Source organism: Neolamprologus multifasciatus, chromosome 3 (assembly GCF_963576455.1).
Source record: "Neolamprologus multifasciatus chromosome 3, fNeoMul1.2, whole genome shotgun sequence".
Classification (NCBI taxonomy): Eukaryota; Metazoa; Chordata; class Actinopteri; order Cichliformes; family Cichlidae; genus Neolamprologus; species Neolamprologus multifasciatus.
Window position 1 is genome coordinate 10,327,238 of NC_140441.1, and position 22,511 is coordinate 10,349,748.

At 41.1% G+C, this 22,511-nt stretch overlaps 3 protein-coding genes and 1 long non-coding RNA gene across 7 annotated transcripts in view; 1 reads left to right on the plus strand and 3 right to left on the minus strand.

Moving 5' to 3' along the window:
* Positions 1-22,511, minus strand: part of LOC146521521 (coxsackievirus and adenovirus receptor-like) — a 209,033-nt gene that overhangs the window by 72,889 nt on the left and 113,633 nt on the right. The window contains exons 1-2 of one of the 4 annotated variants that reach the window (XR_014873356.1): positions 20,602-22,504; positions 19,505-20,363 (exon numbers count right to left, since the gene is read on the minus strand). The exons of 1 other annotated variant lie outside the window; for it this stretch is intronic. Coding sequence is in view for 1 of the 3 variants with exons in the window: in XM_085155282.1 (XP_085011408.1) it covers positions 20,233-20,363 (131 nt within the window). In the remaining 2 variants the exon portion in view is untranslated. Of the gene's footprint in view, positions 1-19,504; positions 20,364-20,601; positions 22,505-22,511 lie in introns of those variants that run through there. 2 more of the 4 variants (XR_014873358.1, XM_085155282.1) reach the window with 2 other exon arrangements.
* On the plus strand, positions 1,627-19,447 carry LOC146521527 (Fc receptor-like protein 4). The gene is made up of 7 exons (XM_085155154.1): positions 1,627-1,672; positions 2,121-2,156; positions 4,233-4,493; positions 4,573-4,818; positions 15,764-15,952; positions 16,960-17,040; positions 18,628-19,447. The coding sequence occupies exons 1-7, from the start codon at positions 1,642-1,644 to the stop codon at positions 18,711-18,713; spliced, it is 930 nt and encodes a 309-aa protein (XP_085011280.1). The 5' UTR covers positions 1,627-1,641; the 3' UTR covers positions 18,714-19,447.
* On the minus strand, positions 4,198-10,533 carry LOC146521528 (coxsackievirus and adenovirus receptor homolog). The gene is made up of 3 exons (XM_085155363.1): positions 10,374-10,533; positions 9,112-9,444; positions 4,198-8,637 (listed from the first exon to the last, which is right to left on the minus strand). Exons 1-3 carry the CDS (start codon positions 10,429-10,431, stop codon positions 8,528-8,530), a joined length of 501 nt encoding a protein of 166 aa, XP_085011489.1. The 5' UTR covers positions 10,432-10,533; the 3' UTR covers positions 4,198-8,527.
* Positions 13,743-15,104, minus strand: LOC146521529 (uncharacterized). Its single transcript, XR_014873440.1, has 2 exons — positions 14,621-15,104; positions 13,743-14,134 (listed from the first exon to the last, which is right to left on the minus strand). It is a non-coding gene; the product is annotated as an uncharacterized LOC146521529 (long non-coding RNA).

Below are 22,511 nucleotides of genomic sequence, written 5' to 3' on the forward strand. Positions count from 1 at the left end.
TAAATGACGAAGAATACAATTGTTTTTAAAAAAGAAAAGGAGAGTGAAGAACTAACTGATTTCTGGTTCACATGGAGAAGGATGAAGGAGACAAGGAGGGACAAAACATCAAGGCAGGATGTAGAAGATCCATAAGGAAAGTAACCTTCAAAATACAAAGGAAGTAGTAAGGACTAATGATGTGTCGGTCGCGAACGAGCCGGGTCTTTGAAGTGAATGACGCGAGCTGTGAGTTTTTTTTTTCTCTCTCTCTCACACTTTTTTTCTGCTTCACTCTGCATGTAGCACAGGAACAGAGCGGGAGGGAAAGAGAGAGAAAGCCAGGGACAACAACGTCACATTAGAAAGGTATAGTAATCATCCACAACTATTTTCAGTTGCAGATGATAAAGGATTCAGAAAGTTTATTCATGCAGGCCCATATGACAGAGAATATGCATCTTCTTTTTGTTTTCATATTTTAATTTATATTTAATTGTGTTGTGGTTTGCAGTGTTTTGTGTTGTTTCACTTTAAATTTGTTTAAAAGGAAAAAGATGAAAATTTAAATAGTTAAAAGTTGAACTGTGAGTAGCTGGTTTTTGTATTATATGATTTATTTATTACATTTTATGTGGAGCGAATAAATAAAAGTATATTTACGGTGGCCCCTACAGACAAAGCACGTGCAAACACATACGAACTCTGAAGCACGAACAAACTCCAAAACACGTAAAAACTCCAAAACACGTACAAAAGACAACAGAAGTGCTCCAGGATGCTAGGTGCAGTGTTGAGCTTTTGTTACCTGGTGGCTACACAAGCCAGCAAGTACCAACGACCGGATTTGGTGTGTGGTAGTAGCAGGTAAATTAATTTTTTTAAATTATTTTTATATATATGAGTGCTTGTATATAAATAAACAAACAATACACACATGCTTTCAATCGTGTAATTTAAGTGATCTAGGTAGCTATGTTTTGGAAATTCAGATATATATAAATATATAAATAAAATCACTTTTTTTTACATTAGTAATTCCTTTTGTGCTTAATGTTATATTATTGTTAATAATAAATTAATTAAAGCAACAAAACGACCTGAAGAGCCGGTTCGGAGGCGAAAGAGCCGGTTCTCTAAAAAGAGCCGGAAATCCCATCACTAGAGCCCAAATAGCCTCCGTCTCCTCCTCCTGCTTTCCTGCACAGGAAATAATCGAACGTCTGCAAAGTTACGTAACAAGAATCTTAAATTTAAAAAAGTCACTGAAATAAATGTCTGCTTGGTTCAACAGGGTCGTTCTGTCACAGTCTGGCAGAGGCAGACTGAAACATGGAAACGTGGAACAAAGGACAACAGATGACCTGACCCTAAACAAAGGCTCAATCAAGAGGAGATATATTTAAAAAAAAAAAAGAAAAAGAACACATACGCTAAACATCAGTTTTCTGTGAATAATGAAATAAAATCAGGTGACCAACCCTTCTTCATCGCTACAATACATCCCAAGATTCACAGCTCAGCTTAAAACTAAAAGGTCAGAGACATTTTTCTAAAGAACTGCTGCAGAGAAACCACAGACCCTCACTGAGCTACAGAGAGGAAGAAGGAGGGTTTAAGTGTTGCATTGAACAAAGCGATATCACACCTCTGTGTGCCACGATGGGACAAACACGTCTTCTGTGGCTGCTCTGTAAGTACAAATGCTGTCTTAAAATTTTATGTTTTTATGTTTATTGAAGTAAATCTGGTTTAAAGTAGCCGTGAGATAAAGCAAGATATATTTTATTTAAATCAATTACTGTTAATGACCATGTAGAAGGAAATGTCCAAAGAAAAAATGTCAAGGAGATAAAAATGTAAAGAGGAAGACTTGTGGCTTCTCACTAAAAAGGAAAACGGGGATAATAAAGACTATCTGAGGTGCTTTAATTCAGCTCAAAGTTTCACTTTATTAAAAATTCAGAGTGTGTGCTTGATGCTGCAGATAAACCGCCACAGAGTTAAACTGCATCATCACATCCTGTTCAAAGAAAACATTTTGAGTTTATCAGTCTGAGGCTCAGTTCGTGGTCACTGTTCCTGTGAGCTTATATTTGTTATTAACACTGAACATTTATGATCTTTTGTTTTCTTTTCAGTTCTAATGTTTCTTCTCTGCTGCACAACAAATCAAGGTAAGTGATCCTGTCCTGTGACAAGACCATAAAACAGGCCGTTCGCAGCACAGAACAGAGCCACAAGGAGCAAAAATCTGAGAGCTAGAATAGAGACAGGTTAGAACCAGATGCTATGGTACGGTAATTTGAACCAATTTTATCCATTTCTTGAAGAAATAAAAGTAAATGCAGTAAAACTGAACAAAAGAATATTTGTATAAAAATGTATTAACAACATTAATGTTAAAGCAGTTAAAGATGACACCTCAGCTGAAGCAGTTCCTTACTTTATAGTAAGAGGGTGCATACAGAGAACCAACAGCTTCAAGCTGACAGCTCCAGGCTGCTGCTTTTCACACCTTCTGCTCCTGAGGGGCAGCCAATCAGAAGAAAGGCGGAGCAAAGGAGGAGGAGAAAATTTGGCATATTTGAGATGGAGGTCAGAACAGTGAGCTGTTGCATGAGCTGATGGACTGAAGAAAAACATCAAAATGTTCTTTATTTTATGTTATGTGTGATGTTTTAACATCTACTGAACAAGCTGCTCTGCTCTTCACCTTCATTCTGCAGCCCAAACACGCTGTAGCAGCCATAACTAAATGTATTGAATTTTTGATGATCAATGGGTTTTCATTTGTTTGGTTGTTATGGTGATGTGTAACGGGAGTCACGTGGGTGCTAGTGGTGACATTAAGAGGGCGTTGTCAGTGTGTCATTCACTGGTTTGATTTTGGCAGGGAGGAGGGCTGGGTAGCCGTAGTTTTTGTTGACCGCTGCACACACCAGGAAAGATCTTTGTAACATACTTACTTTGTTGAGACTTATTTTATTTAACCCTTTCATGTAGGGATGCACCGATACCGATACTGGTATCGGGTATCGGGGCCGATACTGTAAAATGTGTGTGTACTCATACTCGTAAAAGTTAACCGATACCATGAACCGATACCAACTTATTTCATTAATCAGAGGGTGGCTTGTCATTTCTGTTGTAGTTTTTTAGATTGGCCACTAGGGGGACATCCCGCGCTAAACAGGCACAGGGTTAGACGAGTGAGACTGGCAGCTCCAGATAAAAAAGAGAAACTGGAGGCTGCTGTAGCTAGGCTAAACAAAATGTCAGCAGTGTGGACCGGAACAGCCAACTTTAACTCAGGTTTTGGAAAAGCGAAGAAAAATGTCAAGAGAAAATCCACGGGCAGTTAAAATAACAGAGGCTCTGACTCATTTTATCGCTCTGGATGACCAGCCAATGCCGGTCGTGGAAAACATAGGATTGCACCGTCTTCTCAGCATACTTGAGCTGCGATATGAAATATAATAAATAAACAGAAGTGTTTATTTATTATTCTGAAAGCTCGAGACAGTGCCAATAGTTCAGTGATATTTTGTTAAATTACAATGTGGAGACTCTGCAATAATTTAACAGAAGTGCTTATTTTTTACTTGAAATTTTTTTGTGGTCATTTTTATTAAGATATTATTTTTTATAGGCAGAGAATAAAATAAAACCTGTCTTCCAATTCACTGCATTTGTGTGTGTGTGGTAGAAGTATCGGTTTTTGTACTCTGTATCGGCAAGTACTCAGATCCAAGTATCGGTTTGAAAAAACTGGTATCATTGCATCCCTACTTTCATGCATAGTGGTCACTACAGTGGGCAGCTATTCAAAGGCTGTTTTCTTGTATTTGTGTCAGTGTTGATGGTAAACTTGCACATAAACCACTACTGATACATAGAGAGGAGAGAGGCTGAGTAAGTTTTAAGTTTTTGCATTGCACTGGACAGCAACAGAAGCAGTGTTACCACATAAGTTTAAAAACAACAAAAGTTTAAAAAATATTTTTGATACTTTATAGTTTTTACACAGTATATAATATTTATTTGTCTTTCAAATTCATGAGTCAAAATGTATGTTGTAAAAAAAAATCTTTGGAAAGTACATGTTTAACAAATTAAGTTGAGAAATCTTTTTTTTTCATGCATCAAGATGAATAAAAATACTTGAGAAAAAAAATCCCGATTGAGGTTGTCAGAAATCATGCATGAAAGGGTTAAAATGTTTTTGCTCAAAAATATAAATTCTCTCACAGCTCGTCTGACTGTGAGTCCCAGCAGCTCTCAGTTCTTTAAAGGAGACTTTGTGTCTCTGAGCTGTGAGGAGGACGACAGCTCTGCTGGATGGACTCTGAGGAGAAACACAAGCAGACAAACTAGAGCTGAGTGTGAGGAGTGGGGACAACCAGCTGGTTCTTCCTGTAACATCAGTGGCATCTTCACGTGGGACAGTGGAGTTTACTGGTGTGAGTCCAGAGAGGGTCCCATCAGTAACATGGTTAACCTGACAGTCCCTGGTAAGCTGAGTGTGTGGAGTTAGTGTTGATGAAGCTGTGTGTAAATGGATGAAATGCTGTAGTTTGTCTCTGTGTTGAGGTGGATCAGTGATCCTGCAGAGTCCTGTCCTCCCTGTGATGGAGGGAGATGACGTCACTCTGCTCTGTAAAACAAAGACCACTCCCTCCAACCTCCCAGCTGCTTTCGTCAAAGATGGCTCCCTCATCAGGAAGCAGCCTACAGGTCACATGACCATCCAGCATGTTTCCAGGTCTGATGAAGGCCTCTACAAGTGTGACATCAGCGGTCATGGAGAGTCTCCATCCAGCTGGATCACTGTCACAGGTGAGGTTTTTGCTTCTTTTACAGATTTTAGACTCAAAGAGACTTAAACTAACCACAACAATTTGTATTTCTTAGTAGATGCAGGTTCTCCCACCTCTCCTCCTCCACCAGCCTCCACTGCCTCCCTCTCCTCCTCATTTTCCTTTCCTCCTCAGCACTCCTCTGTTCCTCTCACTGTGCTGGCCCTTGTTCCCTCCATAATTGGAGTGCTGCTGCTGCTGCTGGTGGTTTTACGTGGTTGTATTGGTGAGACGATGTGTCAAGAGAAAACCTGCCGGTAAGACTCACATTCTGCTCAAATATTAATGCTTAAATATTATACTAGTTTTGAAAGACAGATCACCTAAAACAAAATCTTCACAATTTTTCTCTGTTGAGTTTTGACACATTGAGCATCGTCTCTACAGCCCATAACCCCAACAGTGAGCAACTCAAACAGCACTGCAGACCAAACACATGTAGGTGTGATTATGGGGCGAGCTGTTCCTTTAAAAACAGTCACATGACACACACGACTTTATGGTCAAATAATGTTGATGTGAACAGAAGCTTTCTGTTTTATGACTCACAATCTTTATTTCATTTATGTTGATATAAAATCATACATGGATATTCTTAGAAAGATTAATAACACAAATCATGAAACAGCAACAGTAACAGTTCTGTTATATTTAGGAAACATTTACATTTGATTTTGCAGACAGAGATGCTGCAGGAGCTGCCACCTGCTCATCAGTGAGAAGAACATCAGCAGACGGCAGAGACGGATCAATCAGGAGAAGAGGTACGACAAGTTTCCTGTTAGAAAATCTCTAAATTTCTTAAAGCTCCTCTGCTGTTTCCACTGATAAGTTTTACCATGAAGCCAAGGCAAAGAGTCACTGAAGCAAGGTTACAAAGAGAAGTGACGATCAGTGAGCAGCAGTGTGGCTTCTTGCAGAGGAAGATGTGATGTTTTCTTTAAGAGTGTTGATGGAGAAGTGCAACCAAGTGCTTCAGCAGCAGCTTCACTGCGTCTTTGTGTATCTGGAGAAAACAGATGATAGTCCTGAGAGATGAACTGTGGTGCAGTGGTGATGGACAGGTTGACAAATGAGCTCAGGCAGGAGTCTCTGTGGATCATAATGTTTGCAGATGACATGGTGATCTGTAGTGAGAGTAGGGAACAGGGTGAAGAGAGTGTTAACAGCAATCTGATCATTTTAACTGCAAACTCCTGAAGTTTGGCTGTTAGTGAGCCGAAACGTTCATGTTTTCTGTGTACCGCATGAAGACAACAATTAGTTTTGGTAAACGGTAACATGAGCAGCTCTGTGGTCACTACGTTTCCTGTTTTGAGAGCTAAACTTGGCAGAGGTGTAAAAGTCGCTCTAAGTTAATGTGCTGTGGCCTCATGTTTGCAGTTCTTTTCTCGTGTTTACGTCCTGACAGCTAAACTTCTTTATTCTGTTTGTTTCAGATGTTTCATTAGAGACAACAGTCATCTACTCCTCACTGAAGCTGACCCACACACCTTCACCACAGCTCAGATTCAAAAAGTGAGATTGTGTCCTCACTTGAAGAAGACAAAGAAGAAGAAGACGTCTTTGAAACCAGCCGCAGTCGCAGTCTTACACATATTAACAGAGAAATGGCTGCACTGAACACATACTTTAAGAAGAGGGAGAAATAAAGGAGGACATAAAAGAGTGGAGGAAGGTGCACACAGGTGGACTACATCTTATGCAGAGGGTATAATCTGAAAGAGATTGCAAGATGGTGTCAGGGAGAAGGTAGCTAGGCAACATGAGATGGTGGTGGTGTGTGATGACTTTGGACAACAACAGGAGGAAGTGAGTGAGAGCAAAAGACAAGGATTAAATGGCGGGAGCTAAAGAAGTCAGTTTGATGTAAATTTGGTGTAAAATCTTGTGATAAAAAAAAAAAACATACACAGGTTTGAAGGGAACCACCACTGAATTTAATATTTCTCTGTTACAGACACAGAATGGCTGTTACAGTTACAAAAATGTTAGGTGAAAGTTTACTCTTAATTTACTTGTTCTTTCTGTAATTTTAAATGTGACATATAATTAATAACAATGTTAAAGTGTTTCTCATTTATGTATGTTTGTGTCATTCATACAACTGTAACATCATTTATTCTGATGCCTGCAGCTCTGTCACATGCGTGGGATATACACATTATAAATAATTACAAAAGGCAAAGCAATATTTATATTTGCTGTTGCATCACTCAAGTTACGCACTGTTACAGACACAAAACAATTTCAGCTTCACATGTACATTATAAATGATTACAGTCCAGTGATCTTCATGCATATATGCTACAAACAATACATTCATATATGATTTAAATATTTAGATCATAATATATTCATATAATAAAATATTCTCAGTAATTACAAGCCCTTTAAAAAATATAAACAAACATCTAAATGCTTAATAAAGAAATAAATTAGCATGGATTTATGAAAAAGAAATCGTCAAATAGTCCTCCTCCCTCCATAGTTTATATATTCCAGTTGTGGCCACGCCTCTTTCAGGTGTTGAGATATACACCTGTTGACCTTCCATTACAGCTCCTCCTGGAGCCTCCTCGATCCTCACGATGCATTTTAAGAATTAAGACATCCTTCAGCATGAAAGGCTCACTACGGAGCCCCGCAGGGGACATGGGAGAAAAAAAAAATTAAGACGGACTTTTGCGAGATCTCGCAAAACAAACTCGGCAAAAGTTTTAGCCGCATTCTTCCCATTAGCTCGAAGCTAATGAAAGCGTCTGGACTTCTTTAAGTTACTTGAAGACCCACCATTTGACCTTAGAACTGAAGAAGCTTCTCGGATGAGAGGTGAAACGTCTTCAACTACGATGACCTGGATGACTGAGAACCTTCACAGACACCAAGCCAGTGATCTTAAATGTGAGGTAATCTGAATGGAAATCACTGATACGGTCTCAGCAAAAAGGAGGAAAGTGCCTGCAGTTGGTTAAAAAACAAATATTTTTTAAAAGTGCAAGATAAAGTGCTTGAAGAAGGTAATAAGGAGCTTATTCAGTAGTGTACTTTGGAATTTAAGATGTTCCATGTCTTGCTACAGTAGATGCACTGCATGCTTCCACCTCTGCCCACATGCGCTGTGATATATATATATAGCTTATATTACATGTCAATGCTGATTCTGTTGGTCTTTCTCAAACCCCACCCCCCCCCAAACAAAACAACACCTACTCGTTTCATTTTTTTCCACTGAGAGGAGGCTCCAGGACAACCTGGAGGAAGTGGCTGGTGCTCCCATAACCCACCCCAAATAAGCTAAAGAAAAAGGATAGATTGATTTTTCTTTTGGAAAAGACTCACACCTATCATTTACTCCCCTATGCACACCAGCTGCTCCTCCACCTGCTGCCTGTTCCCAGAGAAAAGCCAAGCTCTGCTGCAGACTTCGAACAATAAAGCTACAGGTACATAAAACCCAGGGTTAAACTCAAAGCTTTTAATAGCCACAATGGGAACCCACAGCACTGATCTAACATTAACTGATTTAACTGTAATGACTGGTGAGGTCTTCAATGCTGTCAATGCGCTGCGTGAAGCTCTAACAGAATCAGATCCTATTGAAAGATTCGTCTTTGTTGAAGAGCAGAACTCACTGTCAGTAAAGAGATCGGACACATTTTCTAGGTTCTGCAGGCAATTACATAATATCAGTAATAAGGCACAACAAAAACTGACAGGACAGGGATGATTACAGACAGACACTTATCCCTCTCTCCTCCATCCTTGGACTCAGTCTGGGACTCCTTGGGGTGTTTATCTGTAAAACCAGCAGAGCAGAAACAGGTGTGAGAACGAGCTACCAGGAAAACCATTCCTGTTTTTCAGCAGAAGTGATGTCACACCTTTCAGCAGTCACCCCGGATGTCAGAAAAGCAGTAATGACATTATCTGCAGGCATTTGGTTAAGAACTAGAATCTCAGCGTTTCACACCATTTTCACCCATAAACACATCCAGCAGAAGAAGAAGAGAAATAAAGAATTAATTAGGGTTAGAGCACACTCACTGCAGAGGTTATCATTTCTATTTTCTCTCTCAGACTCCTGCATCGGCATTAATTAATGACTGACGCCACTTTTCATCTCATACATTCATTTTTGGTAACAGAGACAAACATGAGCCTAAAGACAAACAAACCAACGGACTTTGTCCTGAATGAAAGAACCTTTGATGCTCAGACATCCCACAGTGAGAAGACTTATAAACACCAAGTTCCACCTCTACAAACTTACCTGAGGTTGTGACTTTGAGGCTGATGGAGCACTCATGGACGACACTTTCTGTTTCCTTGGTTGTAATCTGACACTTGTACGTTCCTGTATCGTTGAGCTTGACGTTCCTCAGCGTCACTGAAACATTTCCATCCTTCATGGATGGATCCATCAGCTTCACTCGGCCTTTGAAGGACTCATGTTGGTAGTTTTCATATGGGCGCTGGTTTCTGTACAAGAAGACATAATCATCTGATTTGAGGTCAGCTCTGTTCCACTCCAACAGGGTGATCTCTGCATCTCTGGGACCCTGACACTGAAGAGGGGCATCTTGTCCAGGATTCACAATGAGCTCTGTGTGATTGAAACACAAAGATAAAAGACAACAAAATTAGTCATGTTTAAGACTGCACGTCTGTCAGACATGCTATGCTGAAGAACTGGTTGGACTTCCTCTCTATAGTTTGTTCTTCCAGAAGACGAGCCCATCCAGAGACTTCTGACAGGAACCATTTGGACTGCAGGGAGTACTGAAATGAAGAAATCTAAAGAGCATCAGTGTGTTTAGTATTAATGTAATGATCACCTGCTCCTCTGCAAGCCTCAAAGTTTTTGCGACTTGTGCCAGCATGTGTTTGAATGTCCACAGAGTACATCAAAGAACATGGACAGAATTTGTTTTTGTCTGTTAAACTCTGAATTTTACTTCAGTTGTTATAAAACATTGTGAAAACAATGATAGACACAGCTCATGTATAGATTTAGCTTTCTTACCACTATAAAAAATAGAAATCACCGCCAATTATTTCAGGAAAGCACCCCACACGGAGCAGGGTTCACAATGTGCCTGGCAGATGTCAGAGCGCAGGTGTTTACAAGGACAGACTAACCCTCTATTGTTAAATAAAACTAGAGATAGATAAGATAAGCCTAAAAGCATCGATGCCAGATCAGTACCAACCACAAACCTGATGATTATCTGACTGCGTTGTACGTGTCGTCGTGTTAAATAGCGCAAAATATCCGTGTTGTGCAACACTCCCAAATGAAACTATAATAACGGTTCTTTAGGCCGCTGCAAAGACAGGGAAGTAACTGTAACTGTTTATCTTGCAGTTTTTCACAACGGAGTTATTTCCTTTAATAACTCGCTGAAATAGTTTTCCGTTTATGGTACCTAGAGACTAAAACACACCAGCAGTTCGTTTTAACTTGTAAACACACGATGACGTTAATGTTTACATTTTTTTTCCCTCTTCCTGTCTCCAAGAACCGTGACTCACCTTTTAATCCTGAAACCAGGGTGACCAGCAAACACAGAAAAACCGCAATGGATGACATTTGTGAGGAAAAACTAAACAGCTGATGTTTATTTTGGAAACGAATAAGTGTTTTTTAGTGATGTGACGTTCTGTATCGAGGCTTCGAAGCTTGTGTCGAGTAATTTAGGGGGCGTTTCCGCGATGCGCGTATCGAGGCTTGCTTCGTTTATTGGAGGAGCTGAAAATGATGACGTCCGAAGCCTCGCTGCCCGGCTGTACCACGTGACTGGTTCATGAAGTGGTTCGAACTTTGCCGCGAGCCATGACAGCGATATAAACTCCTCAGACTTCATTCAAAATGTGGGTGTTTGATGGAGAGTTGCGGTTAGTGAGAGTTTGGAGGTTTATGAGAGTGAGGAGAGAAAGTCAGGAGAGAATGGAGCCAGCTAAGAAGAGGAGGATGTCCTCCCCTGTGTGGGAACATTTTGATCTTATTTCTCCCAACAAGGTATGTAAATTTCTACAGAAGATGTATTTTCATAATACTGATGGTGCCATAAAACTTATGTTAAGCGGATTTGCTTTTGTACAAGGTGAAGTGTTTGCTATGTGCCAGGGAGCTGGGATATAACAACAACACCTCATCCATGCTTAGGCACTACAGAGCTTTGCATGAGAATAAGGGGAACACCGACTGTGGAGCAAGACCAGGTGAGCCATCAAATGCCATGATAATATAGCATGCAGTAATGTTACTAAATGATATAACAATATTATACAGCTGTAATAAGTTACGTGTGTGATATTTATATTTGTGCTTTGTTTTTGTTGTCTTTCCTCAGGAGAACAATCTCAAATAGATGAAGACCTGGTTGGCATGGTGATTGAGGACTCCCAGACATTTAGCATTGTGGAGGACAAAGGATTTAAAAGATTTTAATCATTAAATTATTAAATCCTAGCTATGTTCTCCCCACTAAAAGGTCATAAAAGCAGTGAAAATGTAGTTTTTACAGAATAAAATGTGAACAGGCAGGACTGAGGCCTCAGTGTGTAGCTGTCCATACCTCAACGTTACAAAAGCACAACCACTGTCCACACCCCAACCACACCTCACCTCACAGTAAATGATCATTTCCATTTTAAGCATTTCCAAATGATCATTTTCCATACTGTCAGTATAAATATACACAGTATACTGCATCACTACAATATAGATGTTTTACACACTCCCTTTGTTGTTGACATTTACAGGCTGTGTGCAAAAGGCCACACTCTTCAAATTCATGCCAACTAATATTTTTACGTCCAGTAGGTGTCCTACTAGAGCAAATGAAGCTTCAAGACGCTTTGTGCTGGGGTGAACCAATTGGATGAAAAGCTTCAGTGCTTCATGAAGCTTCATCTGCCCATCACTAGTGTTTTTATTTTTCTTTTTTGGGTAGGGGTGGGGTGACAGTTTGACACGTGACAGATTATGAGTCATTAAATGCGCTTCGTCGTCGTCGCTGTCGTTTTTGTAGCAGAGCACAACAGCACTCAAACTGTAAACATCGAAGGTTACTCGCTGCCCCACAGTCCGACAAATAAGGATGGAGATCATTTTAGATTACGACCATTCAAGTGAAATTATGCGAAGATCAGACAGGAAGAATGAACTTCGGTCTGTCACAATCCGAGCTGCGAGGGTCAAAGAAAATGAGAACCAAACATAAAACATGTTTCAGATGTTCTGACATCGGGAAGTTCCTGCAGATATTTTGCGCCACTGGAACTCGGTGTCTGCGGTTTTATTCAACAAGACAAATACCGGATGTAACGGCGACTCTCCCAGATCCGTGTTAACTCGAAACTCTTGAACATACCATATGAACAGAACCTCCCACTCTGAATAGACTCCTCTCTGACAGTCCTCTAGTGTTCATCAGTTGTTACAGCAGACTTTACCTACAGTGAACAACGCGTTGGCTCACAGTAGAAAAGCTACAACTGTGTTTTAAACTGGAAACAGTGCGAAATAACAAACACGCAACATGCTGCTGCCATGATGTGGTGCTGCATACAGGTACATGTAAAAAAAAGGAAGTTTTGACTGTGAAAGCAGCTGAAAGTAGCCCGTGTCTAAAGCATTAAACTACGTTACACTCATCAAGTCACTTTCTTTGGGAGATCCGCTCCTTTCAGGTCATGTTTTCGGGATTTCTCTCGAGCAGCAGCTCAGCTCTTCCCCTCAAGTCGCCAGAAGAGAAACTCCACAGAGAAAAAAACCCTCAAAGTTCATCTTCAGCGGAAAAAATTAAAAACAAGAAGCTGTGAGTCAAGACCGACAGCATCAGACTCCTCCACACTGGTTTGTCTTGCTGTCAGCAAACTTGTCGTCTGGTCGCCAGCTGTATGAATTAAATGCAGCCTCTTCTGCTTTTGGCAGCTTAAAGGTGGATTACTGCAACCTAATGGACTGGAGCATAGATCGGACATGCGTATCCTCACTCATTTCACTCTTTTCAATTAAACTTTATTAACACAATAAGGTTTTTAGCGGGTTAAAACTATATTTTATTTGTCATATGGAACTAAAAAGGGAGGCATATGCCCAAGAAAGGGTATAACTAAAAATAAATGTTGCAAAGAAAAAATAATTACATTTAAAAAAGACGTTTTATGTAACTCTGATTATTTGTGTTTGTGTCTCAGAAATCCAAAGAAACAGGAGATTTCCTCCATAAGAAACATTTTAAGGTTAAAATGTGATTTTAATTGGAAGGAGCCTTTGTTTAAATAATCTTATTTAATCATTGTCTGTGAAGGCTCTCAGTCATCCAGGTCATCGTAGTCTAAGGAGCTTGGAAACAAAAGCGTCTGGACTTCTTTAAGTTACTTGAAGACGTTTCACCTCTCATCCGAGAAGCTTCTTCAGTTCTAAGGTCACTCTCCACCATTTGACCTTAGAACTGAAGAAGCTTCTCGGATGAGAGGTGAAACGTCTTCAAGCAACTTAAAGAAGTCCAGACGCTTTTCTTTGCAAGCTCCTTAGAATATTTAATCATTGTTTAAATATAACAGACTGACCCTCAACATCACTTTTCTATGGTTAAAAAAAATCAAGTAACCAACCCTGCTGATACTTTTCATTGTTTCTTGTTTGTAGCTTTATTAAATTTCACGATTCACGTCTCATTTTTAACCTAAAGGATTATAACCCCTTGTTTTTTTCTGACCTGCTACAAATAAACCACAGACTCTAAGTTGTGCTGCTGAGAGGAAGGAGGCGGGTTTAATTGCCGGGGGAAACAGAAAGATCTCACACCTCTGTGTGGTACGATGGGAAAAGTACCTCTTCTGTGGCTGCTCCGTAAGTACCTCATGCTTTTTTTTTCTTTTTTTTTAAAAAAAACATCTTAATATGTGCATTTAAGGGATTCTGGTTGGGAACAGCAGTGAGATAAAGCAGATATATTTGCATTTACTTAAGTATAAAAGTGATGACCATGAGAGAAACAGTGACAAAAGTAATAAAAAGAAAATGCAACTTTTAGGACAATGAATAAATAAATACTTGTGACTATCTGAGGTGTTTTAATTCAACTGTTTCTGTCATTAGCAGGAGGTTTTAACAGGTTCAGAGTTTTCTTTCCTTAAATTCATTGAAATTCTGAGTAAACCACCACGGTGTTAAACTGCATCGTCACATCCTGTTCAAAGAAATTGTTTTGAGTTCATCAGTCTGACACTCAGTTTGTGGTCACTGCTCCTGTAAGCAAAAACTCACTAAAAGACACTATCTCTACTTTTAAGATTAGGCTTAAAACCTTCCTTTTTGCTAAAGCATATAGTTAGGGCTGGACCAGGTGACCCTGAATCCTCCCTTAGTTATGCTGCAATAGACGTAGGCTGCCGGGGGATTCCCATGATGCATTGAGTTTTTCCTTTCCAGTCACCTTTCTCACTCACTATGTGTTAATAGACCTCTCTGTGTTGAATCATATCTGTTATTAACCTCTGTCTCTCTTCCACAGCATGTCTTTATCCTGTCTTCCTTCTCTCACCCCAACCAATCACAGCAGATGGCCGCCCCTCCCTGAGCCTGGTTCTGTCGGAGGTTTCTTCCTGTTAAAAGGGAGTTTTTCCTTCCCACTGTCGCCAAAGTGCTTGCTCATAGGGGGTCATATGATTGTTGGGTTTTTCTCTGTATCTATGAAGCGCCTTGAGGCGACTTTTGTTGTGATTTGGCGCTATATAAATAAAATTTAATTTAATTGAAAAAAGACATATTCATGATCTTCTGCTTTCTTTTCAGTTCTAATGTTTCTATTCTGCTACACAACAAATCAAGGTTAGTGAACCTGTTTTTATGACAGAATTACATAAAGAACTATTAAACAGGCCCAAAGAGCATCCCCAACCAATAATCCCAGATGTATGTGCTGTGGAAATCTGGGAAGTAAAAAAAAAAAAAAAAAAAAAAATTGGTTCAAGCCAAAGGAAGGTCCATGCTGCTGTTCATACCGTCTCTTCCGGACATGCAGCCAATCAGAAAAAAAAGAGTACTGTGGAGATAATTTGTGATATTTTAAACAGATGATGAACTTAGGAGCTACATCAAGGCAGCAAATTCTACCAACCAGCTTTAGTTTATGACATGCGCAGAGTGCGCATTATCTGTTGAATAAGCTTCAGTTCACCTCAAATACACAATTTTTAAAAAAGTTTTTTGTTCATGATACAATAAATTCTCCCACAGCTCGTCTGACTGTGAGTCCCAGCAGCTTTCAATTCCTCAAAGGAGACTTTGTGACTCTGAGCTGTGAGGAGGACGACAGCTCTGCTGGATGGACTCTGAGGAGAAACACAAGCAAAGACACCAGAGCTGAGTGTGAGGAGTGGGGAAAACCAGCTGGTTCTTCTTGTAACATCAGTGCTGTCCTCCCATGGGAGAGTGGTGTTTACTGGTGTGAGTCCAGAGAGGGTCCCGTCAGTAACATGGTTAACCTGACAGTCACTGGTAAGCTGAGTGTGTGGAGTTAGTGTTGATGAAGCTGTGTGTAAATGGATGAAATGCTGTAGTTTGTCTCTGTGTTGAGGTGGATCAGTGATCCTGCAGAGTCCTGTCCTCCCTGTGATGGAGGGAGATGACGTCACTCTGCTCTGTAAAACAAAGACCACTCCCTCCAACCTCCCAGCTGCTTTCTATAAAGATGGCTCCCTCATCAGCAATGGGTCTTCAGTTAACATGACCATCCAGCATGTTTCCAGGTCTGATGAAGGCCTCTACAAGTGTGACATCAGTGGTCATGGGGAGTCTCCATCCAGCTGGATCACTGTCACAGGTGAAGCTTCTGTTTCTCTTGCAGATTTTAGACCAAAATTGACTCAAAGGGACCACAAAGATTCATTTTTCAAATTAATTCCAGGTTCTTCCACCTCTCCTCCTCCATCAGCTTCCACTGCCTCTTTCTCCTCCTCGTTTTCCTCTACTCCTCCTTCTGAGCGCTCCTCTCCTCCTTTCTCTGTGCTGGTTTCTGTTCCCTTCATATTTGGGCTGCTGCTGCTGGTTGTACTGGTTGTACTGGTGAGGCGACATGTCCAGAGGAAACCTGAAGGTGAGACACACATTCTGCCCTCACTTAACATGTAAAGGGACAGTTCACCTCAAAATCATATTTGGTTTTCTCTGCTTAAGGCTTGAAAGTTAGTTTCATTTTATTGAATTAGATCAGTGTGTTAGTCATACTAATCTAAGCAGAAGCAGCACTGCAAACCAAACGTATGTAGGTGTGATTATTGGGTGAATTGTTCCTTAGATACATACAAAAACACATGATTCAAAGGAAGTGTAGCACTTCTATTTTTGTGAGGACCGATTTGAGCCACAGACCTTCACATTACTACCTGAGGGTTAAATTAAAGATAAACTACAGGCTGTATTTGTGCATCATTTTCTCCTCGTGCATATGATAATAATTTTGTGATTTTTGTAAATATACTTTTACATTTGGATAGTTAGTTTAGTTAGTTTATGTTTCCTGTGTTGATTGCAATGATGTACTTTGATGTACTCAATGATGAGACTTTGTGGTCAAAGAGTTTTGATGTGAGTAGTTCTGCTGGCGTCCAGTTTCCTGTATTATGACTAAAAAAAAAAGAAGCTTTTTTTCCTTTTACCGCAGCTTTCAGAAAGAATTAGTTCTTTTTATTCCAGCTTTACTGACTAAAATGTTTCATTCACTTTCCATTATTCTTATAAATATTCATATTCCAGCTGTCAAACCAGCAGCAACAATAATGATTGTGTTATCAGAGGGAAATCTGTGATATTTGCAGACAGAGATCCAGGGCAGCTATCACTATGGTGATGCTGTGCCAGTCAGGTAAAAACATTTATTTTTAAATCATTTATAAAAGTTTCCTCTACATGAGGTGTAAACAGCTACATCATTTTAACACCTGAGCGTTTCCTGTTTTGAGAGCTAAACTGAGCAGAGGTGTTAAAGTGGCTTCAGGTTAAACAGAGGATGTGTTGTGAAGAACGAGCCTCAGGTTTGCATCTTTATCTCACCCTAGCACAAAAAGTACTGTATCTCTCACATGACTTTGTCTTGTTTTGCAGAGAGCGATTCAGCTGCAGTGCAGAGAACAGCTGACATCACTTATGGAGACATCACCATCAGGACAAACAGCAGACACAGAGGTACGGCTGCTCCTCTTCAAAGGTCCAACCCTAAATCAAATTTTTAAAACTTTAAATCTCAGCCTGCAGCAGCAGACACTGGAAAAACCACAATGAAAACATTACAGTGCTTTGGTCCTTCTGCAGTGTAGCGAGACTAATGTGGTCATATGAAGGTGTTATCAGCTCCCAGTGTTGGGAAGGTTACTTTTAAAATGTATTCCATTACAGATTACAGAATACATGCCCCAAAATGTATTCTGTAACGTATTCCGTTACGTTACTCAATGAGAGTAACGTATTCTGAATACTTTGGATTACTTAATATATTATCATGCTGTTTACAACTACATGAATGTACTATTGCTGTGATTTATTACTGTTACTGAAGGTCCGCGGCTCTGAACCGTAGTAAAGGGACCTCTGGCTAATACGGTGGGTTCTGTGTCGGCTCGTAGCCGAAAACTAGCTTTACTTTGTTGTCTGGGTCAACTTTGCTAGCGAGAGACAGAGAGAGGCGTTGAAAGGCGTTGAAAGGCTGCTCCAACGGAACTTATTGTTTCAGAGGAAAACACGAACACGGTGTACAGTCGAGTCTTAATAGCTTACTTACAACTGGGCTCGTCAGGCACTCTTCTTGGCTGCAGTGGTTATTATTATATTTACATGCTTCCAGCTCCCGTTTTTGCTCGATGACAGCTCGTACTTTTCCTTTTTCTCCCTCCCTCGCTCACAGACACATAACGTGTATGACAGTCCATTCTCCCTGCAGCACGGACTACACTGCCCATGATGCTACATTCTTTAGAGCTATACCTGTAGCATTCTGCCTATTAGCTTAGCACAACAACAACAAAAAGGCCTCTCTCACCCAGTAAACACAGAGAGAGAGAGCGTGACCCTGTAACCATGGCAACCGTAACGCTGCCGCCTGGAACAACAGAACGTAGCTGTCAAACAAAACCCAAACAGTCCTGACCCGCCACAATATGAAACAGGGAAGTACCGCCGTGTAATCCATTTATTTCAACAAAGTAACTGTATTCTAAATACCACCTTTTTAAACTGTAACTGTAACGGAATACAGTTACTCATATTTTGTATTTTAAATACGTAACGGCGGTACATGTATTCCGTTACTCCCCAACACTGTCAGCTCCACAAGGAAGAGAAGTGTGTTACGGCCCTAGCAGGGCCTCCTCCTGAAGGTGCCTATGTGGGAGTGTCCTTCAATCGCTTCTGCCTGAGGTGCCACCTTTCCCTTTTCCACAGCTGACTCTCGTCAGTAATTAAAAGTATTTAATCCCAGGGAAAGGTGAGCTCTAGGCCAGAGTGCCATGTGAGTGGTTACAGTTAGTGAGCTGCTCTCTTTCTTTTTGGCTTACGTTTTACTTTATTGACCAACACCCGTCTCTTTTAGTTGAGCTACTTTAATAAAACTCTTTAATGTAACCCTTATGCCTCCTTGTCTCCTTTTTCTGACCCGGACACTTTTTGTTACTTCCCCCTCACCGCCTAGACCCCTCAGGGGAACGTAACAAAGTGTTAACCTGCTCCTGCTCACATCAGTTTATCTAAACTTTCTCTAATCTGTGTGTTTGTGTTCAGATCTTCCACCAGAGCCAGCCGTCATCTACTCCTCACTGAAGCTGACCAACACACCTACACCACAGCTTAACCAGTCTAACCAGTGACGTCCAGCTGGCTTCCAAACACATCCCTGCACTCCTCTCTATATTATATATTATTTATTCAATCATATTCTGTGTGTGTTTACAGTTGTACAGCTGCACTGGAACAGTTTAAAATGTAGAGCTCAGGATGAAGTGGAAAGTTTGTTTGTCTTTAATAAAACATTTTAAAGGTGATCCAGTTTCGCGTCACACAGGAAATTCCTTCTAGAAGCAGATCCGATCACTCTGCAGCCATCGTGAAATGCTGCATTGGTAAATATTTATGAAGCATTATCTGCACTGTCTTTTATTTGAATGGTCACCAGGACATAAACACTGCATGTACAGGATCAGCAGTCAAATCTGACATCAAACATTTCTTAACGTTTGCTGACTTTGCCCCAAAATAAGGTTTTAAAAACCCTTTTTCACACATGGGATTTCAACCTCTGCAACCATCTTTACTGTTGCTGTCTGTCATAGATTTGAATTCAGGGTTTTCTGAGTGCCACATGTCTCTCTTAGACTGACCCCCTTCTGCCAGTTAATATTATAGCAGCTAATCAGACCTGTGATGCAGAGGTGTTACAGTCACTTCAGGTTAAAGAGAAGATGAGCTGTGGCCTCTTTCTCATCACATAAAAAGAAAAAAGAAAACAAAAGTATTGAGGGATTATAAAAAAAACAAACCATCAAATCCTTTGAAGAAGTTTACGTGTCCCACCAAGAACAGGAACAAAATACGCAAAACAAAACTAGAATTGAATGAAATTCAATGAAATTCAAATTTAATTCTTAAATATTATTTAAAAAAAACCTCAATTCGTGGTATAAAGACTTAGCTCGCAAAATTTTGCGAATATTGGGAACACAATATATGATCCTGACAGAAAACACAACATTTTTAGGGATTTCTATAAAACTTTATACTCACCACATAAACCCAACTAAAATGAAATGGCACAAAATTCACAAAATGCCACCTTGTCACAAGGTTGTTTATCATTATTTATTTATTTCTCTCACACACACACATAGTGAAACAGTGAGTGATGGGCAGTAAGATGATTTTAAAGAACTGAAGCTTATAAATATAAGGGATGAGTTATGCAAAGAGTCCTCCTCCCTCCATGGTTCGTATATTCTAGCGATGGCCACGCCTCTTTCAGATGTTGAAGGATTACATCTCTTCCTGGAGCCTCCTTTCTCATCACGATTGATTACAACAATGCATTTTAAGAATCAAGACATCTTCCAGCATTAATGACTCAGAGGGGTTTGTGCTGAGGCACAAAATAGCAAATGCAGGAAGTAGAAGCACGAAAGGAACTTTTCCTGCAGAACAAGGCAAATTGGGAAGCCAGTGGGAGCATGTAAATGTTAAACAGAAGGGGTCCCAAGATGGAACCTTGGGGAACTCCACATGTGATACTTGTCTGCTCAGATGTGAAGTTACCTATTTCCTATTACAGAAATACTGAGACTTGTTTGTCCTGCTGCTGTTGCTTCCATCCTAATTATAGATGATAACTGTTTTGCCTCAGACTGGCTTTAGAGGGAGTTTCATTTTTCTAAAAATCACCAAAACAGCAAAGAAAAAAAGTGAAAAAGCAACTGCCAGTCCAGCATGTGCTCTGCTGACTCCATCCTTCTCTTGTCCTCCTGTCTGACCTGCAGGTGAGAAACAGGTGTGAGGTGTCAGCTGTCAGGTAGGTGATGAGTGAAGAACAGAACAGAATTCATTTCCTCTTCAAACTGCTGTCAGACATTATCTACTGCACTCTGATCACATCACTCAGACCAGCTGCTTTCTACAAAGTCTCATCAACAACATCTTTAGAAACAAACATCAACAACCAGGAAGCAGCTTCACCTCTGATCACACACACACTCAACTCTACTCACTCACCTGGAGGATCAACAACACTCAGGCTGATGATGCTGATTAACCTCATCAATTCTCCCGATTTCTGGCTGACACGACACTCGTATGTTCCAGCATCATTAGTCGTCACATCCTTCAGAATCAAAGACACGTCTCCATCCTTCATCTGTCTGTCCTGCAGATCCACCCGGTTCTTAAATGATGAATGCTGGTTGCCTGGATCAAACTGCTTATCCTGGTATAAAAGAACATAATCTCTTCCAAGATCACCTCTGCTCCACTCTACAAGTGCTCTGGCATTGCTGTTAATGTTTGGAGCTCGACATGGCAGAATGACGTTCTGTCCAGCTGTGACATTTATATGAACTGAAAGAGGAGGAAACAATGCAGTTTAAAGAAATTAAAAAAGTCAAAGTGCAATTATTCATTACTACAGCACTAATCAAACACTGAAACACTTGATCCAACTGTGATGGAATTGTATTGAAGTTTTGAAAAACCCATCTCCACAGCAAAATCTACTGGCCACTTTGGCTATCGTCATATCTTGATAACGGTACTCTGTGAAATAATGAGCACAACCACTTGATAAAGTTAATTATATTTGACAAAGGAATGCTGTGTTCATTGAAAAGGAAAACAAAACAAAAAGTTTTGAATGTGCTGAATGACTTCTAAACTTTCTGAGAGATTCAACTCTCTCTCAAATACAGAGTTTTAGATTTGACCTTCAATTAATTAAAAAAAAGAATACATACAAGTGTTTTCTTTTTCAATTATGATGTTATCCCAAACCTCTCCGTGAATCGCTACCTTATCGTGGTGGAGGGGTTTGTGTGTCCCAGGGATCCCAGGGGCTATGTTGTCTGGGGGCTTTTGCACCCTGGTAGGGTCTCCCATGGCAAATTGGTCCTGGGTGAGGGACCAGACAAAGAGCGATTCAGAAGACCCTTATGAAGAAAACATCGAGGGAACAGTTTACCCTGCCCGGGATAGGGTTACCGGGGCCCCGCCCTGGAGCCAGGCCCAGGGAGGGTGCCCGAGGGCGAGCGTCTGGTGGACGGGCCTTAGTCCATGGGGCCCGGCTGGGCACAGCCCGAAGGGGAGACATGGGCCCATCCTCCCGCGGGCCCACCACCCGCAGGAGGCGCCATAGGGGTCGGGTGCATTGTGTGCCGGGCGGCAGTCAGGAGCGGAGTCCCTGGCGGACCAATCCCGGCTGCCAAGACTGGCAATAGGGACATGGAATGTCACTTCTCTGGTGGGGAAGGAGCCTGAGTTAGTGCGTGAGGTGGAGAGGTACCGGCTAGATATAGTCAGGCTCACCTCTACGCATGGCTTGGGCTCTGGAACCAGTCTCCTGGAGAGGGGCTGGACTCTGTCTCAGTCTGGAGTTGCCCCTGGTGAGAGGCGACGGGCTGGGGTGGGTATTCTAGCTTGCTGCCGGTACGTTGGGGTTTTTCACAGTGGATGAGAGGGTTTGTTCCCTGTGCATTAGGGTCGGGGAACGGGTCCTGACTGTCATCTGCACAGGAGGAACAATGCGGTTTTCGTCCTGGCCGCGGAACACTGGACCAGCTCTTTATCCTCTCAGGGATACTTGAGGGTGCATGGGAGTTTGCCCAACCAGTCTACATGTGTTTTGTGGACTTGGAGAAGGCATTCGACCGTGTCCCTCGGGGTGTCCTGTGGGAGGTGTTGCGGGAGTATGGGGTGTCTGGCCCATTGCTACGGGCCATTCGATCCCTATACAACCGTTGCAGGAGCTTGGTTCGCATTGCCGGCAATAAGTCTGACTCGTTCCCGGTGGGTGATGGGCTCCGCCAGGGCTGCCCTTTGTCACCGATTTTGTTCATAATTTTTATGGACAGGATTTCTAGGTGCAGCCAAGTGGCGGAGGGCTTTCGCTTTGGTGGCCTCAGAATCTCATCTCA